This window comes from Barbus barbus (genome assembly GCF_936440315.1).
Source record: "Barbus barbus genome assembly, chromosome: 9".
NCBI lineage: Eukaryota > Metazoa > Chordata > Actinopteri > Cypriniformes > Cyprinidae > Barbus > Barbus barbus.
In genome coordinates this window covers 8,535,231-8,560,512 of record NC_136737.1, presented here as the reverse complement: position 1 = coordinate 8,560,512, position 25,282 = coordinate 8,535,231, and the positions used below count along the sequence as shown (strand labels likewise).

The window sequence follows — 25,282 nt, the reverse complement described above, 5'->3', positions numbered from 1 at the left end:
AACTGTGATGCTATGATGGGAGGAAGAAAAGACCAGGTAAACCTCTGAATGTGTTTTCTAATGTGATGTTAGTTTTTATAGAGATAAACATAAGAAATGGAGGCAATAATAGAGCTATGATGAATCAGATGGCAATATTAGTGTTGTACTTCAAGATGTTCCAGTCTGTAGTGTGTTTAATTCAGGCTGCCAGCAGCTCTGCTTGAGAATGTTTGTTGTAGAGATTATCCAGTTTAATCGACACTGAAGATGTGATGATATGTCAGCTACCTCAGATTATTATACTCAACATCAGTTTAGCACTGCGGAAATTTCACATTTTTAAACCGATCACACAATTTAGCTTTTTTATGGATTCTCAGGTGTGTGTATAATATATACAGTTGAAGTCAAAACTTTACATACACCTTGCAGGATCAGCAAAATGTTAATTATTCTACCAAAATAAGAGGGATCATACAAAATGCATGTTCTTGTTTATTTAGTACTGACCTGCATAAGATATTAAGATGTTTACATGTAGTCCACAAGAGAAAATATTAGTTGAATTTATAAAAATAACCCCGTTCAAAAGTTGACATACGCTTAATTCTTAATACTGTGTTGTTACCTGAATGATCCACAGATGTGATTTTTTTTGGTTTAGTGATAGTTGTTCATGAGTCCCTTGTTTGTCCTGAACAGTTAAACTGCCTGCTGTTCTTCAGAAAAAAATCCTTCAGGTCCCACAAATTCTTTGGTTTTCCAGCATTTTTGAATCTTTTCCAGTTTGAACCCTTTCCAACAATGACTGTATGATTTTGAGATCCATCTTTTCACACTGAGCACAACTGAGGAACTCGTATACAACTATTACAGAAGGTTCAAACGCTCACTGAAGCTCCAGAAGAAAAAAAACGATGCATTAAGAGCTGGGGGGTGAAAACTGTTGAACAGAATGAAGAGGAGTACATTTTTCTTGTTTTGCCTAAATATCTTTTTTTTTTTTTTCATTTAGTAGTGCCCTTCAGAAGCTACAGAAGATATTTGCATGTTTTCCAGAATACAAATGAAGTTAAAGTTACCTTGATCTTCAAATTCAAAAAGTTTTCACGCCCCGGCTTTTCCTTCTGTTTCCAGCATATTTTGTATATTTGAACCCTTTCCAGCAGTGATTGTATGATTTTGAGATCCATCTTTTCACACTGAGGACGATTCAGGGACTCAAACATAGCTATTAAAAAAGGTTCAAACATTCACTGATGCTCCAGAAGGAAAGACGATGCATTAAGAGTCGGGGGTTGAAAACTTTTTGGATTTGAAGATCAAGGTAAAATTGTACTGTCTTCCGGGAAACATGCAAGTACCTTCTGTTGCTTCTGAAGGGCAGTACTAAATGAGAAAAAAAAAAAAAAAAAAAAAATATATATATATATATATATATATATATATATATATATATATATATATATATATATATATATATATATATATATATACAAAATAAGAAAAAAATGATCTTCGTCCTGTTCAAAAGTTTTCATCCCCCCGATTCTTAATGCATCATGTTTCCTTCTGGAGCATCAGTGAACGTTTGAACCTTTTTTAATTGTTGTGTTTGAATCCCTCAATTGTCCTCAGTGTGAAAAGATGGATCTCAAAATCATACAGTCACTGCTAGAAAGGGTTCAAATATACAAAAGATGCTGGAAAACTCAAGATACCGCAGGACATGGAGTATTTTTCTGAAGAACAGTGCTCAGTTTAACTGTTCAGAACAAACAAGGGACTCATGAACAACCATCACAAAACAAAAAAACAGTCATAGATCATCCAGGTAACCACACACAGTATTAAGAACCAAGGGTTCCCAAACATTTGAATGGGGTTATTTTAATAATTTCATCTTTTTTTTTTTTTTGTCTTGTGGACTAAATGTAAACATCTTTTATGTAAAATATCTTACTCGGGACAGTACTAAATAAAAAATAACATGCATTTTGTATGCTAAAATGACATTTTCACAGATTCTGCAAGGGGTTCACAAACTTTGTGTGTACTGTATATATGGCGAGGTCTTTGAGTAGGGCAGGCTTACAATGGGAGCCCGTCAAGTGCTCTTGTCGTGGTCAGTGTGGACTCGTAACTTTTCTGAACTGACAGTGGCACAGACTAAGAGGATAATGGGCTGAGAGTGAGACAGGGACAGCGCACTCTGTGTGTGCTGTCATGCCTGCGTTCCGCTGTCTCTCTCGAGCCCGTCTGTCGTTCTGTCTCACCACCTCCATTAATCTTTTACTTTGTGCTACAGCAGCGAGAGGAAACCTGCCTGACAGCTCGTCTGTGCAGCGAGAGGTTCGAGGAAAGAGCAACAGAAGGACGCTGATGGTCTGACGGAAACGAAACCAGCTCCTTCAAACGGACATATTCACACTTGTTTGCTCTCCAAAACACCATATGATGCTTCTTACATGTTACAGGGATTACAAATAAACAAGTTTTACATAATATTATACAAAATATATTAACCATTAGTCAAAATATGACTTTTTCCAATCTTGTAAGTAATATTGCATGTCAGTTAACCAACCGAAAGAGTGATTTTCAGGACGAGATTTGTATCTCATCATATCAAACCCCAGGTCTATCTTCATATCAGCGAGTGGATTTTAGTGTGCCACTGTGGTCATGCCGCTGAGGAAGCCTGACAAGTTGTCTTAATTGCGAGGTTAATTACTGAAAGTCATGGCTGAGGTGTAGTAAAGCCTCCTGGGATCTGGCAGTAGTGTTTGGCTGTTGTTTTAGTGAAGATTTAGAGTATTTTCCTTCTCATCCGTGAGTTTCAGCATTAGGGTTAATAAAGAAAGAATAAAAGGGCAACATTGGTTGCCACAGAAAGTGATTCGTTTATGTTGTTATGGCCTTTCATTCATAGTTTTTCAAAATCTTTTGCGTTCATTCAGAAAACTGAAACGAAACGCAGAAGAAACTTTAGTAGGACGTTTTAAAGAACTTGTGTAAATAAATAATACACCCAAGTTCATTTATATTGAGTTACAATTGATTATTATAAATGGTCATAATATTCAAAGTGCTAAATTGTGAAAAACCTCTAAAGTAACCAAATTATGAACGGAATACAGCTCAGTTCAGGAGCTGATGATTTGAATCAGGTATGTTAGATAAGGTGGAGGAAATGGCATTAAAAGAACAGGTTTATAGTTATTTGTTTGTGAACCGGACTACACTACTCGCGCATGTTTGTTTGCTTGTTTTAGTGTACAGACCGTCTGTGAAGCTTGTTCAAAATAAAGTGTTTTCTTGCGATTGCATTGCGGCATACAGCCGATCCACCTCATCACATTCAGTTGAGACTACAAACTCACTCAAAACTCAGGTAAAACACGATTTCTTTCGTCATTGCCCTGGAGTTTGAGATTTGGCGGGTTTTTGTATTTGCCTTAATTACTGTTAAAAAACGGTCGCGTGAAAACGGCGGAGCCACTTGTTTTTAGCCAATCTTCATATAATCTTTTGGTAAGTTTCTTTGTCGACCCATACTCAGAAAGTATGTCACTTCACTACTTGGGCTACTGTGAAGTAGTGCCCTGCGCAAAACTGTTTTCTTAATCCTGTTCCTGCTTAATTCCTGACAATTACCATCCGCTCCCGTGATTTTTGTTTCTGCTCTCTCAAACATTCTAACGTTGTATATAATTTCCGCATGTCATATAGCTATCAATATGTGGTGTATTGAAAACTCTTTAGAATGAGCTCTCGCTGTTCACTTTCGATTTTACAACTGTGCGTACTCTGTTTAAAGGAAGTATATTTTACAAGATAATATATTTGTCAATGAGCTCAGGATCCGTTGAGTAGCAAATTTAAACTGTTGCTGTGGGTTGATTTTCCCTCATGGGTTAAAGGTTTGACATATTGCATTAATTGCATTTAACCGAAATGCTTGTATTGAAACATTTAGCATTCTACCTATGAGAAAACTGTGCTAGATGTTAAGTTTTGTTATTTGGGATATTGCCGTTGTGCTACTTAGGGCTGTTTTTGACTGGTATGGGCTAGTTTTGTCACACAGACAACCCTGGCTGTAGCAGACACTTTCAGTTTAGTTTACTGTACTTTTTTCCTAGTTGAACTAAACGCACCAAATCGTGGGATGCCAGGACCCACGCTGTATTTTTTTTTGACCACCCACTCCTGCCCACTTTAAAGGTAAAATTGATCCAAGGGATCATAATCCCAATGGGCTGTGAAGTGACATATCAGTTGCTTCTTATGACATTTGTAGTGCTCTTTGAAATAAACGGCATTCTTGTTACCATTTTATGATTTGATGTTAAGTTATTAGGTGATTTTTAGTGCTATTAGTTACTTAAAGAATGTTATAATATTATTAATATTTAAAATTAGTTTAGAATGAATATTTGGCTATTTATATAGTAATTTGCTGAATGCCTTCATATTTGCATTATTTAAATTATCGATGCATACATATTCATTGTCAAGCACTAAAGTACTTTGCCAGTAACCCACAATGACATGAAATCATTTAACAGCCTACTTTAGCTGCTTACTTTAAAAAAAAAAAAAAGTATATTTAAGATATTTACTAGACTTTAAGATATGTTGCATTAGAGGGAAAACTTGTTATTTGTGTTTTCACATCACGTTCTGTAAGTTTTTAAGAAAAAGTCTGTCAGCAGTTTTGATTTTTTCATTCTTTTTTTTTTTTTTTTTTTGCCTTTAATCGTGACAGTTGAGGGTAGGGAGGAAATCATGGGTGTATGCCCATTGTCCATGATGGCTTTACCACGGGAATAAAATGGTGTTTTATCCCTAAAGCGATTGCCATTCAATGTGCTAGACTCAACATGCTTTCCTGATTGAAAACATCTTATCTTATCAGGTATGAGATCCGGGATACACACTTGGTAGAGGAGAGCGTTATGATGACCCTGAAGGATAAGGCGGACTTCTCCAACTTCAAGCCCCGTCCCTTCAACATGCGTGAGTTCTACGATCGAACGGGCCATGACATTAAGGAAATGCTGCTGTCCTGCTACTACAGAGGAGTCGAATGCAGCCCCGAAGACTTCTCAGTGGTGAGCATGAATGCAAACTTCGTTTCAGGTGCAGAAGGACGGAATCTGATTGGTGGAGACTGGAATGATAGGGGAATTTGATTTGTGTTTTCTAGGTACTTGTATTTGTTTTATTTTTTTTAAAAGTTCTTCAAATGTAATTTATAGGTGCACCATTGACTTTACTGTCAACGTTCCTGTGCGAGGTGGACTTGTCATCTTTAGGTCATGGGTTGAGTTCATACAGTTTTACTGAAGCGAGCATTGCTGCCTAGTGAGATAGTAAGAGATTATTTTTACCCATGGGGTCGTATCGATCTGATCCTCTGATAATACCGTGAAGAAGCATCACTTAAAAGATTCCTTTATTCCCCTGGTGATCCACGGATAAGGATTCTGTAATGGGTTTATTCGTCATCTTGCTATATCTGATTGATGGCATCTGTAGAAGGAAAGGTGTTTTTCCATATAGATGCTGTATTACTTTTTTTTTAAAAAGCACACGTTTCCAAATATGTAAAGTTGGTTCTATTTTGAGTGTATTTGGCAAAATTGCAATAACTTTTGACTGACACTGAGCTTAATGGAACTTACACAATTATTTTTTCAATTAATGCTCAATCATTGAGATTGCTAGTTTAATTTAAGCTTTAAGACATTATCGTCCTGGTTAACGTGAATGACTCAGATGGAAAAGCTTTTAAAGGTGTGCTGTCTCCATAGATCAGTTTAAAGCGCTGTGTGAGAGGACCGTATTGATTATTGATAAGAGGCGATTAATTAGTGTTACTCTTACGAGAGATGAACACTGACATTTTTAAGTGCTGCAGAAGATCTCAATGATATTACGATTGATTTAAAACTACTTCCAGTGCAAGTCTGAATTTGTGTTTGATTTATTTTGTCTCTTGACATCTGAAATTTGCCAACTCAGCTTTTTACATTCATTCATAATTTAATGCTTTGAAAAACTTATTTTCATTCCAAGCAAAAATCTCACGTTTTAGGCACTAGAGATATTTTTGGTGAATTTTTCCTCGTAGATACATCCTTTGAAGTAAAATAACTATTTTTTCCAATGTATTTAAATATTTTCTGATTAAAAAAAATTCCCTTAGAGTGCTCTTTTTCAATGGTGTCTGAAAACTTTTAGTTCATTATAGGAACCTAAACCTAATTTGCTGACCTCATGCTCTTGGATAATCAGCTGATTGTCATGCATATAAACCCCAGCTTTAAAAGCATGTGCTGAGATGTAAGCAAGCATCCGTGCCATTTCCTTCAGTGTCCTGGTGGACCCATAAGCCCCAGCTGCTGTGAGATCCCTGCGGTGGAGTGCACACGTGTACGAGGGGAGTTGTGCTGATGTGAGTGTGTGTTTGTGCTGATGTTGAACAGCTCAGCAGAGAGCAATAACACTGTATGATGAGACACACATGAGTAATGAAGCAACTAAACTACCTTCACATGACACGTGTGATGCTTGCTGTGTCTATCTAGCATTCTCTGTCTGTTGTTTGCTCTATCTTTCTATATTTCTATGTTTTTATTCTTTAGATCAGTCATTTGTTCTAGCTCTTATTCTAACTATTAGCTGTTTGTTCTAGCTCATTCTACCATCTGCTCTTCGTTCTAGTTCATTATAGCATTGGCTGTTCGTTCTAGCTCTCATTCTGGCTAACAGCTGTTCGTTCTAGTTCATTCTGGCATTGACTGTTCGTTCTAGTTCATTCTAGCATCGGCTGTTCATTCTAGCTCTCATTATGGCCATCAGCTGTTCGTTCTAGTTCATTCTAGCATCGGCTGTTCGTTCTAGCTCTTACTCTGGCTATCAGCTGTTCGTTCTAGTTCATTCTGGCATTGACTGTTCGTTCTAGTTCATTCTAGCATCGGCTGTTCGTTCTAGCTCTCATTATGGCCATCAGCTGTTCGTTCTAGTTCATTCTAGCATCGGCTGTTCGTTCTAGCTCTTACTCTGGCTATCAGCTGTTCGTTCTAGTTCATTTTGGCGTTGGCTGTTCGTTCTAGTTCATTCTAGCATCGGCTGTTCATTCTAGCTCTCATTATGGCCATCAGCAGTTCATTCTAGTTCAGTCTAGCATTGGCTGTTCGGTCTAGCTCTCATTCTGGCTATCAGCTGTTCGTTCTAGTTCATTTTGGCGTTGGCTGTTCGTTCTAGTTCATTCTAGCATCGGCTGTTCGTTCTAGCTCTTACTCTGGCTATCAGCTGTTCGTTCTAGTTCATTTTGGCGTTGGCTGTTCGTTCTAGTTCATTCTAGCATCGGCTGTTCATTCTAGCTCTCATTATGGCCATCAGCAGTTCATTCTAGTTCAGTCTAGCATTGGCTGTTCGGTCTAGCTCTCATTCTGGCTATCAGCTGTTTGTTCTAGTTCATTCTAGCATCGGCTGTTAATTCTGGCTATCGGCTGTTCATTCTAGTTAATTTTAGCATCGGCTGTTCGGTCTAGCTCTCATTCTGGCTATCAGCTGTTTGTTCTAGTTCATTCTAGCATCGGCTGATCATTCTGGCTATCGGCTGTTTGTTCTAGTTCATTCTAGCATCGGCTGATCATTCTGGCTATCGGCTGTTCATTCTAAATCATTTTAGCATTGGCTGTTCATTCTAGCGCTCATTCTGGTTATCAGCTGTTCATTCTAGTTTTGGCTGTTCATTCTAGCTCTCATTCTAGCTATCAGTTGTTTTAGCTATTGATTGTTAATTTTTGCTGTCATTCTAGCTGTTCATTCTAGTTCTTATTCTAGTTCTTATTCCAGTTATCGATTGTTCTAGCTAATGGTTGTTTGTTCTGGATCTCATTCTAGCTATCTACTGTTTGTCCTATCTTTCTTTCTAGCATAGTTTTTTCTGTCTATGGATTGGTTGGTTGGTCATTATCAATAGATGGAAAGCTGTCATTTTAGTTTGTTCTTTCTATCCATGTTTTTGTCGTTCTATAGATCAGTTGTGTGTTCTAGCTATTAGTTGTTTGTGCTAGGTATTGGTCATTAATTTTAGCTAGCGTTCTAGCTATCTGTCTTTTAGTGTTGTTCTTTCTAGTGCTGTCCATTGATTGTTGGTGGTTATTTTTTCTAGCACTCATTGTAACTATCAGTCGTTTGTTCTAGCTATTTGTTCCATCTACCATTCTAGTTATGTGCTGTTTGATCATCTTTCCTTCTGTGTTTTTCTAGCATTGTCTGATTTTCTATGTATTTGCTCTAGCTATTGAGAATTTGTTTTAGCTCTCATTCTAGCTGTCATTCATTCTAAACATCGTTCATTCGTTCTAGTACTTATTTTGGCTATCATTCATTTGTTCTAGTACTCTTTTGATTAATTCATTCGTTTTGCTAAATTCGTTCCATCTATAGTTCATTTCACCACTGTCACTTGTTCTAGTATTCTGATGTTTTTGTGTTTCTATCCTTTGTTTGTTCTGATGTTCATTCATTCTAGCTATTGTTTGTTCTATTGTTCCACCTAGCATTCTCTGTTATTTTTCTTATTTTCTTATTTTCATTCTGTTTGTCTGTTGTTCAATCTGTCCATCTGTCGTTAGTTTATCTATCCTGTCTGTCATTTGTTCCGAGATCTGTTAATTTTATCATTTTGTTCTGTTTTTATTATTATTATTAAGCCACTCTATTGTTATTATTTAGCTTCTTTCCGTCTCCAAGGTCATTTCTGTCATTGGGTTTTATTTAGCATCTGTCGAAAACAGTCAAGTCATGCATCTGTTGGTAGATATTGCACCTTTGTGGATAAAATGGCCAGTGTACTTTAATTACACTCTCATTATGACAAGCCACACAACACCAGAAGGGTCATTTAGTGTAGGTTCCTTTAGCGAAAGAACACTGCGACCTAAAAACAGACCCGAGTTCAGTCTGAGTTCAAACGTTTGTTGATGATTGTACGCATAAATCCATCCGTCTCATCCCGATGCCTCAGCCCACTGCTCCTGTGATAAAGAGACTGAACTTCCAGAGGAGAGAATTCCCTGCAGAACATCAGGGGAAAGTTTCTTCAAACTAGTTACCATGAAAACAAACTTTACTTAATGCTCAAGTCCCCCAGGAGGACACAATTCATTGACTAGGATATATCCACCCTGTGCAATTTACTATTTTCGCTACACGTTCTAACTTTATTCTAGATTAACAGGAAAAAGACATTCCAGCAGTTTTTTCAATGTTAATAGCGATTTCTAATGCCCCATTAAAACGTCTCTTGTGGGCATTTTAACCTGATGTTTTGGGTTTCTGAAAAAGCCTTGGTTTCTTTGGATTTTACAGGCCACTGCATGATTGTGTTATATTTAATGAGAAAACATGCTTTTAATGCATTACAAGGTCTGTCCATTTTTAAAATCAAATGAATGACTTAATATTCCAGTTATTTACTCAAATTAATTGCGTATATCAATCTGTGCTGAGAGAAGCCAGATAAGGACTTGACAACATTATTGTGGCTGACTAGAAAATGTTAAGTGACATTAACAAATGTCAATATATTGTAACAATCAGAGGCATGATTAATTGCTTTTTTTATATAATTAATTGTGCAACATGGAAAATTGACAACCCTGTGCATTATATTAACATTGTGTAAAATTACGTTTTATTTTTTAATTGTCACATATCACAGGTTAGTTTGCTTTCTGGTAATTTGCATTGCGAGTCTAGGCTGGAAATTAGCATTTCTGTTTTTAATTTCCTCCCACCGTGAGTGAAGTGTGTGCGAGGGCTCTTAAATGTGCTGCTGTCTACTAGTACTCTCCTTTTTTCGTATTGTTTTTTTGGAAAGGAAGATGTGTGAATGAATGAGTGGGTGTATCGGCTCACGGCGTTATGGCTTTAAACCAGAGATTTCACTACTGCTTATACACACACCAGATCTCATTTTATTGATATTCAGCCCAATATGAGCTCTTCATGTGGGTGTTGCTGTAAAGGTGGCATGTTGTGCTGGTCCCTTTTGAGAATTACACCCTAGTGTTCATGAATTCAGTGTTTATTAGTAGATCATGTAGATTCACTGAGGTCTTCTCAACAGTATGGTAAAATCTCATATTTTAGCTGTGTTTGATAAGTCAAGCGTTATTAGTTTTAGTCCTCCATAGTATATTGTAGCATAGCATATTATAGTACATAGGTTAAAACTAGTTCTGTCAAAAAAAAAATTCAGTTTAGCAGCGTTAAAAATATTTAACGCAGGGGCATCACTCACAACTGCTGCTTCGGTCTCTTTTTTTTTCTTGACAAAATTGCATTTATTTAGTTGAGCAGCGGCATCTCTTAAAGAAATAGCAGCCAAATAACCTAATAACCTGAGCTGCTGTGAATCAAAGAACAAAAGAAAAAAGAGGAAATCAATAACTTTAACATTTTAAGGACTCTTTATTTAATTTAGAATTTAGTGTTTGATAACTGTATTCAATTTCTGTATATTTCCCACTCTCAGAATGGCACAGGTAAATGTGATATTATAACAGGTTTATGTGAAAACTGTTTTAAGTTCACTTTAATTATAAGTTATTTTAAGTATTAATAAATGTTAAAATTAATAGCTCTCAATTATACTGTAATGTTAGTAGTCAACATTACATATAGAAATATTACATATGTAATATATATTACATATGTTGAAATATTAGGGGAAAAAAGAGACATCAGTAGTATTGGCATTAGTGATACTCACCTTCAGTCACAAAAAAAGATGCCATTAAATAAATATTAGAATATACTGTATTTATATTGTTTCTGCATTCATTCGAAGATTGAATGTGGAATTATTGCAATATAAAAGTATATTTAAAAACTTTAATGTTAGGTGGGATTTATCATGATTAATCGTTACTGATTTCAGAAAAATGTGCAATCAATTGATGTCAATTGATTGACAGCACTAGTTAAAACCCAACACCACCCTAGCAACCCCCTGGCAGGATAGTAACATCTAAAACACACTAGCAACTGAATAAGAGTGCATTATACCTCCTAGTACACCCTAGCGAGCGTGCGTTAAATCACTCAAAACACCTTAGCAACCATTTGGCAACATAGTAACATCCCACCCTAGCATCGTTGTGGGGTCTTTTTGACATTCAAAGTCACTATTTTCTTTAGAATTCATAAAAATCGATTCAGTTCCTGTGATGTTTAGATTAATTTAGATAGAGAGACTGTTTTTAGACTCTGCTTCCTCTCGCCTCTTCAGATGTTGCATTCCGACTGATGTGTGCAGGTCTTATGAATACGAGATGTTGTTTGATGGACAATTCAACAGGGCTCAGCACTTCACGTGCGGATGTGTGTGTGTGTGTGTGTTCCCCTTCGATCAAACCGGCCCGTCTGTCTTCAGACCTTTTGATTTTTCTTTTGTCTCTCCCTCTCTCGAAGCACTTTGATGTGAATGGACTTGATTGTTCTGTTACCTGTACCACAAAAAAAATACGAAGCAGCTCTGACCATATTAACTCTTCTTTTGTGATTTTGCTGTTGTTGTTTTTTTCTTTCTCTGAGTGCAATTGCTCTCCCTCGCAAACAGAAACGTCGGATGGGAAATTGGAGGCCCTTTGTGAGTTTAAGGCAAAGCCGATTACTTTCACTTCCCAATAAACAGCATTTGAGACCGGCCTAAATTTGCATTTTTATGCACGATCGAGTGAAAAGATTCCCTGCTTTGCATAGTTGCCTATTCCGTCGTATTTTCAGAGCCACGCTCAAGTACAATGTATTTCCATAATCATCCTTGGACTTGGATTCTTGGACTTCCTGATCCACTAAATAATCCCGTAAGGGTTATAAAAAAGATCCACATGAGTTATTCTTGTTTATTGCGTGCAATAACTGCAACTTTTAGTCCGCTTTAAGAAATCTGAAAGGAAATAAAACTGCATTTTATGGCATAATGTGCAGTATGTACCCTTTTTTTAAACAAATAGCATGTTTAATAATAATACATATTTATTTTGTATTATTTAATCTAATATTTTGTGAATGTTTTTGTTACTTTTGATATACATATATATCATGTAGAGCACATTGCTTTCTGGGCATGTTTTTCCAAAATGATCCGACAATAATTTCACAGAATCATGCAGGGTCTCTTTTTCTCTCATTTGTATGCGGCGTTTGATGGGAGGTGATATTTCATCTTCACTATGTCAGAGGGAAATGGTAACGCTGGAGTCTCAGCCAAGAGGTCAGATGGTGATCGTGCATGTTGTGCTGACATGACCCCTGCTGCTCATCGAGCCCATAACCTGCTGCTAACACACACACGCGCGCGCTTTTACTTGAACTACAGATTTGAGCAGGTGAGATTGATATCAGTGGCCAGTCTGCAGCTAATTTGTGTTTTTATGATAACGATCTCCTTCGGCAAAGCAGATTCAAACAGAACGAAATTATATGCAGTTATAATTAATGAATGTATATTGGCAAACAGCTCAGATGTATTAGAGCCGCTGAGGCTCATACCACTCAATATGTTTGAACGTTACAACAGAGGCCTGTAATTAAGATCCATTTCTATAGTGAATAATTTGTGTTCATTTGTACCATACATTTAGCTTGAAGTGAAACTTTAATTATTCCAATAGGAAGACATCAGGTCCATTTCAAAACCTAGTGAGCAGTGGTATTTAATATTTAGATAATGTCATAGTAATAATTTTGAATTAGCTGTTTTTAGTTTTAGTAATTTTGTTTGTATTTTTTTTAAATGCTTATGATTACGTATATGCGACTCTTCATTTTCATTTAAGTTTTGGTTTTTCATAAAATAATAAATGTATAATTTTGTAGCTTAATCTTTTTTGTCAAAATTTGGTTTCATTTTTTTTAGTTAATGCATTGCATATCACGCGAATAGAGCTTGCCGTTAGCATGTGATTCCCCTAATCATACACCAAAATACAACCTGAATTCCGGAAATGTTTTTTAAATCTGAAAATGAAAACTAAAAGACTTTCCAATCGCATGAGTCTATTTTATTCACAATAGAACATAGATAACATAACAAATGTTTAAATTGAGAAATTTTACAATTGTATGCACCAATTGATCTCATTTCAAAATAGTTGGGACGGGGACACGTTTACCATGGTGTAGCATCTCTTCTTTTCAAAACAGTTTGAAGACGTCTGGGCATCGAGGTTATGAGTTTTTGGAGTTTTGGTGTTGGTGTTTTGCTTTTGAACTTAACGCTGATAACACGCTGGAAGGTCTCCATCCTCTTTAGCCTGGAGTGCACGGCGTCCGTGATTTCCAACAAGAATGTCAAATTTGGCCTCGACTGACCATAGAACACTTTTCCACTTTGAAACAGTCCATTTTACATGAGCCTTGGCCCACAGGACACGATGGCATGATAGAGCTTTAGTTGGCATCTGCAGATGGCATGGTGAATTGTATTTACCGACAGTGGTTTCTGGAAGTATTCCTGGGCCCATTTAGTAATGTCAATGACAGAATCATACCGATAAGTGATGCAGTGTCGTCTGAGGGCCCGAAGACCACGGGCATCCAACAAAGGTCTTCGGACTTGTCCCTTATGCACAGAGATTTCTCCAGTTTCTCTGAACTTTTGATGATGTTATGCACTGTAGATGATGAGATTTGCAAAGCCTTTGCAATTTGACATTGAGGAATGTTGTTTTTAAAGTATTCCACAATCTTTTTACGTACTCCTTTCACAGATTGGAGAGCCTCTGCCCATCTTTACTTCTGAGAGACTCTTCTGAGAGACTCTGCTAATCATGTTACAGACCTGATGTCAAATAACTTAATTAGTTGCTAGATGTCCTCCCAGCTGCTTTTTCTGCCCTTTGTTGCCCCCGTGCCAACTTTTTTGAGACCTGTAGCAGGCATCAAATTTGAAATAAGCTCATTTAGTGGATAAAAGTGTAAAATATTTGTATAATTTGTTATGTTATCCATGTTCTGTTGTGAATAAAATACTGGCTCATGTGATTTTGAAAGTCATTTAGTTTTCATTTTATTCAAATTTAAAAAACGTCCCTATTTGGATTGTAATCAAAATAGTGTTTACAAATAGTGTTTATGTTTACAACGTTTCTCGTCTGCCATCTTAGAATGTGCCTATAAGAATGTATAAGGTTTTGAAACCGATCGGTGGTTTGCTTGAAAATCTCAGAAAATACAAGCATTATAAGATCAGTTTTAGAATCTGATTGGTGTAGGAAATCACATGACTGAAATAGATAGTATAATACAGAGCTCTGCTGAAGTGCGTTTCCCAAAACTATGGTCATTAGTTCCATTGAACTCTATTGGTGACAACAGAACTTGCGACCATAGTTGCCATCCAGAGATGCATTTCCCAAAAACAACTAAGTCGTTCTCAAACGTTACTTTGCCCACCAGTTGATCCAGACACTGACACATCTGATTGGTTAATCCCTCCTCTCACAGTTTGTAGCCCCGCCCACTCATACTTACCACCTGAGGTTGCTGTTATCGAGCCGGCCAATCCATTCCTCAATGTCTGTCTCCACAGGACTACAGGAACATTGATAATGGACATGAATCAATGAAATCTATTGGCTAAACACCTGCTGACACATGGGCTTTAGATTGTGTCTGGCTGTCTAACTGCTTGAAATTGTACCCAGAATGCACCAGAAACATTTGCATGCTTTAGGCCCTTGTCGCCAAGCGCATTAGCTGAAGTTCACAAGCTCTTGAAGTTCTCCGTGGCGTTCTGTGTCTTTAAACCCCTCCGGTGTCTTCGTTCTCATTCAGGGCTCATCTGAGACTTCGCGTTATGATTCCCACAACCCCTTTTCAGGCCAGATCAATCAATTCTCCATTACTGTAGTGATCAATTAGATCCCGGCCGGTGAATTATAAATGCAGTGCTAATGAGGAACAGGGTCGTTAGGGGAAAAGAGGGTCTAATGTTTTACATATGGGTCCTCGGTGAGGTCAGGAGTGACCGCTGTGACAATATGCTAAGAAAAGAAGTTCAGGTAGTGCTCGTTCTCTTCTCAGTTGTTTCTCTTTAGGATCAGATGTTAAATTATTTTGGAAAATTACATTTAAATGAATGTGGAGAGCAGCTTGGATGAGGAACTTGAGAAATTAGTTCTTATTGAGATCTTTAACTTCTGATGGAGACTTTGGTGTGTTGGGAACTTCTCCATTTACAGTTTTAGAGAAACTATTGAGATAGTAAATATTTCATTCTTAATGGTAGCTTTGTCTTGTTAGTTTTGAGAGATTGATTTGTTAAGCCCCAAGTGGAGCAGATTCGATATTTCTCTATGAAGGCCTTGGAGATCAATAGGATGCAAAACATTTTATTAGCATCTAATTATGTGTGATGATCACTTAATAGATTCAGTTAACCAAGTTAAATTGCCAACTCAAAGGTTCATGGGATATTGACTGAATTATATATCCTGTGTGATTTCAGATTTTCTCTGCAGCCTATGCAGTTCTGTCATGACTAGAAGCTTGATTGACTTTTTGTAATTGCTTTTAATAGATTGTGATTTGTTGACGTGTGAAGTACCACCACTGAATTTTATATTATGTTTTAAGTTCAAGTTCAAGTTTTTTTTTATAGCGCTTTTTACGATAAAAATCGTTGCAAAGCAGCTCTACAGGAAATTAAGTTTCCACAATATATTTATATATTGCAGAACCTTAATATATTTAACTTATGGCAAAATTTGGTAATTCTGTATGTTGTCTGAGCTTTGGCATCCTCTGAGGTCCTCTGAGGGGTTGGCATTTTACTACCAAAAGTCCAGAGTTTTGCGACCTTAGGGAGTGGGTTGGACTGTAGCGTGGTAGAAGACAAGTTAGGTACGCAGGAGCTAAACCATTTAGGGCCTTATAGGCAAGTAATAATATTTTGTAAATGATACGGAACTTAATAGGTAGCCAGTGCAGAGACTGTAAAATTGGGGTAATATGATCATATTTTCTTGACCTGGTAAGAACTCTAGCCGCTGCATTTTGGACTATCTGTAGCTTGTTTATTGAAGATGCAGGACAACCACCTAGCAGTGCATTACAATAGTCCAGTCTAGAGGTCATGAATGCATGAACTAGCTTTTCTGCATCAGAAACAGGCAGCATGTTTCGAAGCTTGGCAATGTTTCTAAGATGGAAGAATGCTGTTTTTGTAACATGGGAAATATGATTTTCAAAGGACAAGTTGCTGTCTAATATAACACACAGATTTTTGACTTAAGAGGACGTAACAGTACATCCGTCTAGTTGCAAATTGTAATCCAACAGATTTTGTGTACTGTTTTTTGGTCCAATAAGTAATATCTCTGTCTTATCTGAATTTAATAGGAGGAAATTATTGGTCATCCAATCTTTTACATTTTTTACACAATCTATTAGCTTCGATAGTTTAAAGAAGATTCATCTGGTCTTGTTGAGAGATATAGTTGAGTATCATCAGCTTAACAATGAAAACTAATCCCGTATTTTCTAAGAATATTACCAAGGGGCAACATGTATATTGAAAATAGGACCTAGGACAGATCCTTGTGGTACTCCATACTTTACTGGTGATAATTGAGATGACTCCCAATTTAAATGAACAAAGTGGTAGCAATTGGACAGGTAGGATCTAAACCATCTTAAAGCCTGCCCTTGAATACCAGTATAGTTTTGTAATCGATCTATGAGTATGTCATGGTCTATAGTGTCGAACGCAGCACTAAGATCAAGTAATACTAGCAATGAGATGCAGCCTTGGTATGAAGCAAGAAGCAAGTCATTTGTGATTTTAACAAGTGCAGTTTTTGTACTATGGTGAGGCCTGAAACCTGGCTGAAATTCTTCATAGAGATCATTTTTTGCAATAAGGAGCACAATTGAGCAGACACAACTTTTTCAAAAATTTTAGACATAAACGGAAGATTTGAAATGGGTCTGTAATTTACCAGTTCATTAGAATCTAGTTGTGGTTTCTTAATAATCAGCTTAATAACCGCCAGCTTGAATGGTTTTGGGACGTGACCTAAAGATAACGATGAGTTAATAATATATGAGAAGCGGTTCTTCTGCTACAGGTAACAACTCTTTCATTAGTTTAGTGGGTACAGGATCTAATAAACACGTTGTTGGTTTAGATGCACTGATAAGTTTATTTAGCTCTTCCTGTCCTATAGTTGTAAAGCACTGCAGTTGCTTTGGGTGCGATGAATGATGCTAAAATACTAGACACAGTAGAATCTACATTTGATATTGTATTTCTGATGTTATCTATTTTATCAGTAAAGAAATTCATAAAGTCATTACTATTAAACTGTGAGGGAATATTTAGATTGTGCGGTGTCTGTTTATTTGTTAATCTAGCCACTGTGCTAAATAAAAACCTTGGATTGTTTTGGTTATTATCTATGAGTTTGCGGATATGCTCTGCCCTGGCAGCTTTTAGAGCCTGTCTATAGCTGGACATACTGTTTTTCCACGCAGTTCTAACAACTTTAAAAGTTTCTCTCCGTTTGCGCTCAAGATTACGAGTTTCTTTCTTGAGAGAATGGGTATAACTGTTGTACCATGGCGCAGTACGTTTTTCTCTAACCTTTTTCAATTTGAGGGGGGCAACAGCTTCTAATGTATTAGAGAAGATAGTGCCCATGTTGCTAGTCATTTCGTCTAGTTCGTGTGTATTTATGGGTACACAGAGCAGTTGAGATAAATCAGGTATGTTATTTGTGAATCTGTCTTTGGTGGCTGGAACAATAATTCTGCCCGGACGATAACGCGGAGCTATATAATTAATATCAGTAATACGCAGCATGCACGACACAAGGAAATGATCAGTAACATCATCACTTTGAGGTGCGATATCTATATTGGTAAGATCAATTCCATGCGATATAATTAAATCTAGCGTATGATTAAAACGATGAGTGGGCCCGGTGACGTTTTGCTTGACTCCAAAAGAGTTTATTAGGTCAGTAAACGCAAGTCCTAACGCATCATTTGTATTATCAACGTGACTGTTAAAATCTCCGACAATTAGCAGTTTATCAACGTTAACCAATAGATCTGAGAGGAAATCTGCCAATTCTTTTAGGAAATCTGTATATGGCCCTGGCGGTCTATACACAGTAGCCAGAGCAAGAGACAGGAGAGATTTCTTTTGCATATCTAACAGTGTAACATTAAGCAGAAGTATTTTGAATGCGTTAAACCTCCTGTATCCTGTTTTCTGAGTAACATTGAGAATATCACTATATATTGTTGCAACACCGCCGCCACGACCAGTCTGACGGGGCTCATGTTTATAACAGTAGCTTGGTGGAGTAGACTCATTTAGACCAAAATATTCATTTGGTTTCAGCCAGGTTTCAGTCAGAGAGAGTACATCAAAATTATTATCTGTGATCATTTCATTTACAATAACTGCTTTGGGAGCGAGTGATCTTATGTTTAGGAGACCAAGCTTTAAAAATTGTTTTTGTTCATTTATTTTGCGTTTTTCTGGTCTAATCACGATCAGATTTTTTTCTAGATCCTGCATTAAGTTTATATTTTGACCTCGCTATTCTGGGAACAGACACAGTCTGTATAGATTGGACAATGCAAGTACTTCTATCTTTTAAGTGGGTAGAACAAACAGTTATCTGAGAATTGGCTTACTAGTCAGTTGGAGCATAGCGTCCTGGAGATGTTTTACTCAATTAGCAGGATTGCAATCTGAATTGGATGTCATAGAATGCAAATTAGTAGAATTAAAAAGGGTCTATATAGAAAGCGTTTTTTTTTTTAATCTTTTTTTACGTTAAAACAAATATACGGCTTGATTCATAAATGAATAAATTGTTGTAAGATGGTTCTTTTTAAAGAATCAGTCTAAAAGTACTATGACTTTGTTTGGAATCAATTAGAATCCTTTGAATCATGATGAAATAATTATGCATCTTTCATGACTCTTTCTGCAGGTTGCATCATTAATTGGCAACAGTTTACTGTATTTATAAGTGAGTCATAAAAAAGTGTTTAACCCTCTGAGCCCGACAAACGCGAATACGCGTTTTGGGGCAGATTTTCCTGATGAGGCAGAAATGAGCTTGAATTACTCTGCCATTTTTGATCGTTCAGATAAGAGCAATACACCATTCGAATCTGTAAGGGGTCTTCTTTTATTTGTATACACTCATAATAACAACTACACTTTGTGCTTTTGAAGAATAAAGAAAACAAACAGGGTGCGCTCTCTGTCTTCTCCATCTACGCGATCTGTTTACAGAAATGCGTCACTAAAATGAAGTGTAACTCAGCGAATACTGAACACACAGACATGAGTTATATCTATAGAAAGCTTGAAGTGTCTTCTTTCAAATGAAGTAAGTCATATCGAAAACAAATATTCTGTGATGAAGTAATCCGTATGAAACCAACACGATGTTCAGTCTGTCCCGTCTAACTCATTATTTTTTATGAGATCCCGCCCCCTCGCGTTCACATGCAAATAACCACGTGACTCGCGCTCGCTTGGAGACGCCCAACATAAACACGGAGACTGTTCATCGCTGCTATAATGTTAGTGTCTGGAAGAAGACGCGCTGAGTAAAGGCTGGATTTCCCTCAAAAGAAGAGCAATATTTCATCCAGTAGAGAAGATGATCTGATAAGTAAGTAATGTTTATGTTTTGCATTAGTTAGCGTGTTATTGTGACATAAACTTGAACACATTACTAGTTGGGTTGTTCCCAAATTACAACACGATGAATGCTACACATCTAAGAATGTTTAGACCATGTTTATTATTAATCATCTGTTCACAAATATATTTTAATAGTGTGCTAAACGATAACAATTAGTTATCAGATATAAAATATCCTTTTAATGAATGAGTCTATGACTGCAAAACCTATATATATATATATATATATAGATGCTCCTGATATAAACATGCTCACAAATGTTTTTTCTTTTTTTTTTTTGGTTGTTTGTATTTTATTGAATCAGACACCTGCACCACAGATGATGAATCCTGCTGACTTTCAGTCTCTTCAAACTGTTTTCCTCTGGGAGCGCTGCAGCAACATCAGAAGTTCAACAGTTTCTTCTTGAATCCATGGAAAGTAGCAGAAACACTTAAATAACACGTAAATATAAGGTATGATTTATTTGTTTCACTTGTTGAACAGAATCTGTTGCAGGAACGAGTCAAAGTCTGTTCACATCTCTGTGGTTAGATCAGTGCACAATAATGTGTCTTTTGACCTTCATTATGTATGTTTTGATTATACTGTGTTGTAAATAAAATACAAATAATTTTAAAAACCCATTTTTTCAGTCTCCTCACACTCTTTTACCTACCTCAGTCACAGTCACACTGATGGGCCATTAGCAGCTTTAGGGGAGGGCCCTTTGTCTCTCAGGTGAGAATCACTTAATATTCAAGACTATTACCACTCCCTCGCATATTGGCTTTAGATCACAAAACATGTCTTTTAAAAATTTAAATCAATGTATTGTTTTCTGTGAATGAGTAAGCGGAATGATTTTCACATAATTGTGAAGTAAAAATTCTAGCCTACAAGATCCGGTTCTCAAAAGTCTTGTGAACAATTGTTCTGTATGTGTTTTATGGTCTTATTTCAGTGACTTCAAAATTTTTGTTTTTCACTAACCACGCATAAACGTTGTTTTCTCAAAAACACAATCATGTACATAAATGCTGCTAACATATTATTGTAGCCCTGATTGTGCTGTTTACAGTGTTATTAGACTTTATATTTTTATAAGCAACTGAAAAAAGCACAAATGTCAGGGCATGTCGAAACTTCTCCAGGCCCCCAAAACACCCTCAGGGCCCAGAGGGTTAATGACAAAAAAAGTGACAGATTAATTCAACTGACTCAAAGACGTTCAGCTTTGAAATGTTTAGCAACAGATTTATTCAGGAATTTAAAAACACAATGATTTATTTTGGAATGAATCAAGTGACTGCCATTGAGTGAGTCAATTAATTATTTACTAATTTGATCAGGAATTAAATGAATATCTGTTAAGAGTGAGTCATTAAATAACCCAATGAACTGGTTTGTTCAAAAACACAGTTTCTTTCTGGAATGAATCGAATGATTATCTTGAATAAGTGACTCTTTCACTCATACAATTTCTTCAGAAACACAGATTCATTCAAAAACGGAACAAATGACTGTCTTTATGAATGCGTCATTGAATCATCCACTTAACTGATTTGTTCAGTTTTTTTCGATTTGGTCTTTCTGGAATGAATCAAGTAATTTATTTAATTATGAGTAAATGACTCATTCACTCGAACAATTAGTTCAGAAACACCGATTCATTCATAAAAGTAATCAAATGAATGAGTCAATAAATCATCTGTTCATCAGATTTGTTTAAACTAATTCATTCAGGAACAAAGTAACTGTTTTTGTTAGTCAATAAATTATTACTTTAAAATGATTCATTGGTTCAATATGAGTGAGACATTCAGTTGTTCATTTGTTCAAACACACACACACTGGTTCATTCAGGAGCAAATCAAGTGACTGTCTCTTATAAATGAGTCATTTATTTTGTTCAGCTGATTTGTTAAAACACCAATTAAATCAAGTGACTGCCATTACGAGTCAGTCCTTGAATTATTCATTCAAATGATATGTTAAAAAACCAACTCCTTCAGGAATTAAACAACATGAAGTGAGTCAAGGGAGTTTTGAAGGGCAGAAGTCAGTGAAGCGGCATTAAATGAGATTGCCACTTCATTGCATTACATTCAGAAATGAATTTTGTTTTCAGCTGACACCATCAGTTCCTCTTATTTTGCAACCATCTATCATAAAGAACCATTTTTCCCATTTAGCTTACTAACCGTATAGTGCTAATCAAGAAAAAAGTGTTTTCAGGCCACCCATCACGCTTGTGGTAGGAGGTGGTTCATAGGCTGATGGTTCGTGTATTTCTGGCAAGCCAACAAACATAGTAAAGCGTACATCTGCCATCACCAGATGCCACCTGTATCGGGCCTTGATACGATCCGTATGGTCCAGACTGATTTTTCCAAGATGGTTTTTCCCCAGTGGGTAGGAGATAAACCCGATCTATGCTCGCCTTTTAAATGTTGCCAGATCCCTCCTGCGTTACTTACAACTTGCTGACATTTTTAATTACGCCAAAAACCAGGCGATTCAAAGACAAATTCGATCTAAGGAATTTGTTTAAAGCCTTAAATAAGGACTTCAGTGGCTGCTGGCCCTCAAAACTCCTGGTTTTGAAATGAAAAACGAAGAGTGTTTGGGAATATGAAATCATACTGAGCAGCTTATCCCTTAAAGAATCAATTATGAACGCTTTGGAGAAGATCAGAAGCGTTCGCCCGGCTTTTCAGTGACAGGAAGTGTGCGCTTGAAATAAGGAAGCTGATGCATGTGCCAGGAACTTATCATCATTGCTTTGGGGGGAGAGAGAGAGAGGGGAAGTCGGGAGAGAGCGATGGAGAACATGCCTTGCATGATAAACAGTAATAACTCCCGCCATCCAAACACAAAACCTGTCAGAAAGCTCCAGGTCTCCTCTGATGAGATGATCACGTCCTGGTCTGGTGGTCAGAGGTGTTTGTTTTCTAATTGAGAGGATGATTATCCCAGTGTGATCTGTTAGTCAGGACAGCATTCATATCTATTAGCGATGTGCAAAAGCGATTAGTCGGTGGGTCGTCTTCGTGACTAGACAGTGATACATCAGCTGATTTCTGAAGTCTGGAAAACTCTTGACATTTATTGTTCATGGTGAAGTGATGCTTTGAGCGGAAGTGCGTTTAAAGAGGATGGATTTGACAAAATCTTTAGAATCTTACAAATGTTGTTTTAAACAAGACTTTATAATGGTTGATTTTACGCTAAACATTTTTAGACAATATATTCTTGGAATTTACTAACGATATGCTTTGATAAAGTATAACGTATATTTATTTTAAATAGAAAAAGTTAACATCCAGTAATCTCAAAACGTCCTGCATATTGTGTTTTATTAGAGTTTTTCTCAGCTCTGTTCTTATTCACTGCTTGAATGTTATAGTCAGTGATATAAGCTCAAGTTTTTCAGGTCTGCACAGATTTGCGAAGAGTCTGGCTTTGCTCCTAATGATGGTGATAGTTTGTTCTCTCAGTTTGTTTGGCTCACGTCCCTTTTTTTCCCTTCCTCCCTTCTAAAACACTCTCGCGTCTTTCCTCTTGTTCTGAGAGCAAACTTTACACGCCGCACTCGGTGGGTGGTTTGAATAACCTTTGCTCAAGTACTCTGCGCCAGAAAGGTTTTTGGCAACCGTGAAAGGACGTCTCAAGGCTGTACGCTTAGTGTGTAACACCTTTATTGTACGACTCTTAAAGTCTGTGAACAACAGTCTCTTCGTTATATTTCTGAAATGGTAAACTAATGGAGCCGAATTAAATGGATTGAATTCAGTCTCGAACATGTCACGGAGTGCAAAGGCCGTAAAGTTGTGTTCGTTTGGTCAGTTTCACTCATTCAGTTTTTAAACTGCTTGAAACATTGTATGACACGAATCAGCGTTTCGCTCGTATTCTCACATTTCTCTCGGCTATAGGCCTCTGCTTGTGTTGGATACGGTGTGGCAGTTCTGGCTCACAGTGCTGCTAATGGATCGGCCCCCCGCCGTCCTGCAGGCCTTGATCCAGTGGCGCAGCCCCGGACCGCCTGCTGCTCTCAGGCCGCCACTAGAGATTTCTGACTTCAGTCAGAGGAAACAGCACTTGCTCATCCAGAACCACACGAACACTGCTGACAGAATATGACTGACGTCAGGCAGGATTTGATTCAGTCTCGACTTGTATTGAACTACATGCATGTTATAAACACTCTTGTAGATCTGCTGTTTACATGCTGAAAAACAGTTTGATTAGCAGTGGAAATAAATATAAATGTAATTCATTTAAATTCATTTATAGTAATAAAATATTCATTTATAAATATAAAATTTATTACTTTTTAACTTGTCATAATTACTGGATATTATTATTTTATTTTACCCTAAGGGGTTTTAAGCAGATGTAATATTTTATCCTGATATCAATGTATCATATCACATGAGTGTCATATAAATGAATTAAAAAATATACACATAATACACATAAAGGGTTTTATTTGATAGATTTTTTACACTGAAAAATGTTAAGCAAATGTAATATTTTATCATATTACATTTATGAATGCATTAATAGTATGCAAATGCATTCAGAAATGAAACATGTAACAGTTTTTGTTATAGATTTTATTTTACATTGAGACATTTTATGCAAATGTGATATTTTTTCTCTATCATTGTATAATGTCACATTTAAAAATATATTAATTGCATGGAAATGCATTTTAAAATGATACGCATTACAGGTTTTATTTAATTTTTTTAATTTTACGCAAATGTTATATTTCATCCTGATGTCATTGTATCATATTGCATTTATGAATATATTCATATCTTGTAAATGCTTTCAAAAATTATACACATTAAAGGTTTTATTTTAGAGGTTTTTATACACTTTACAAGATTGAAAGAACAATTTCATGCTTATTAAATATGTAAGAACAAATATTTAAGACCTATTTTGGAACATTTTGAGCAGAACAAAAATATTTGTATTTTTGTATTTAATTATATTTATAAGTTAATGTAGACATTACTTTTTCCTTTATTTTATAGATTATTTATAGATTTTATAGTATATAAATAGTATATTATAGTAATATATTACTATAATTTAATATTTATTATATTATTAAAATACTAACAAATTGTATGTTAACACTGTGTAATGGTTCATAATTGTTTTATAGATTATTTAGTTGTATACATTTTCACACTTTCAAAGAGTAGTTTCAATATTTTAGACCACAGTTTCAGCATAGCTGTATTTATGATTTATTTTTAACAGAATAAATGAAGTCAGTATATTTATATAATATATAAATGCTATATATATTTTATATCTGCTATATATTTTTTTATTTTATTTATTTTTTACTCTTTTAATATTTAAGATATATAAGTTCAAATTCAGTTTCCTGAGTCTAGTTTTTGTTTTTTCCACTGTTCTGCCAAAAAAGCGCATAACTAATATAAAGCAGAACAGAGACACTCGCTAACTCGTTTGAGAGCAAACTCACTAGAAAGCTCCATTAAGGCAGTGCAGCTCTGTAGCTT

General features: G+C 36.2%; 1 protein-coding gene across 2 annotated transcripts in view; it reads left to right on the top strand.

The window, feature by feature from the left end:
* The window catches only part of LOC306875005 (acid-sensing ion channel 1B), a 170,786-nt gene that overhangs the window by 14,123 nt on the left and 131,381 nt on the right, over positions 1 to 25,282 (top strand). For both annotated transcript variants that reach the window (XR_013784681.1, XM_079425359.1), the window contains exon 2: positions 4,904 to 5,099. Coding sequence is in view for 1 of the 2 variants with exons in the window: in XM_079425359.1 (XP_079281485.1) it covers positions 4,904 to 5,099 (196 nt within the window). In the remaining variant the exon portion in view is untranslated. The remainder of the gene's footprint in view (positions 1 to 4,903; positions 5,100 to 25,282) is intronic.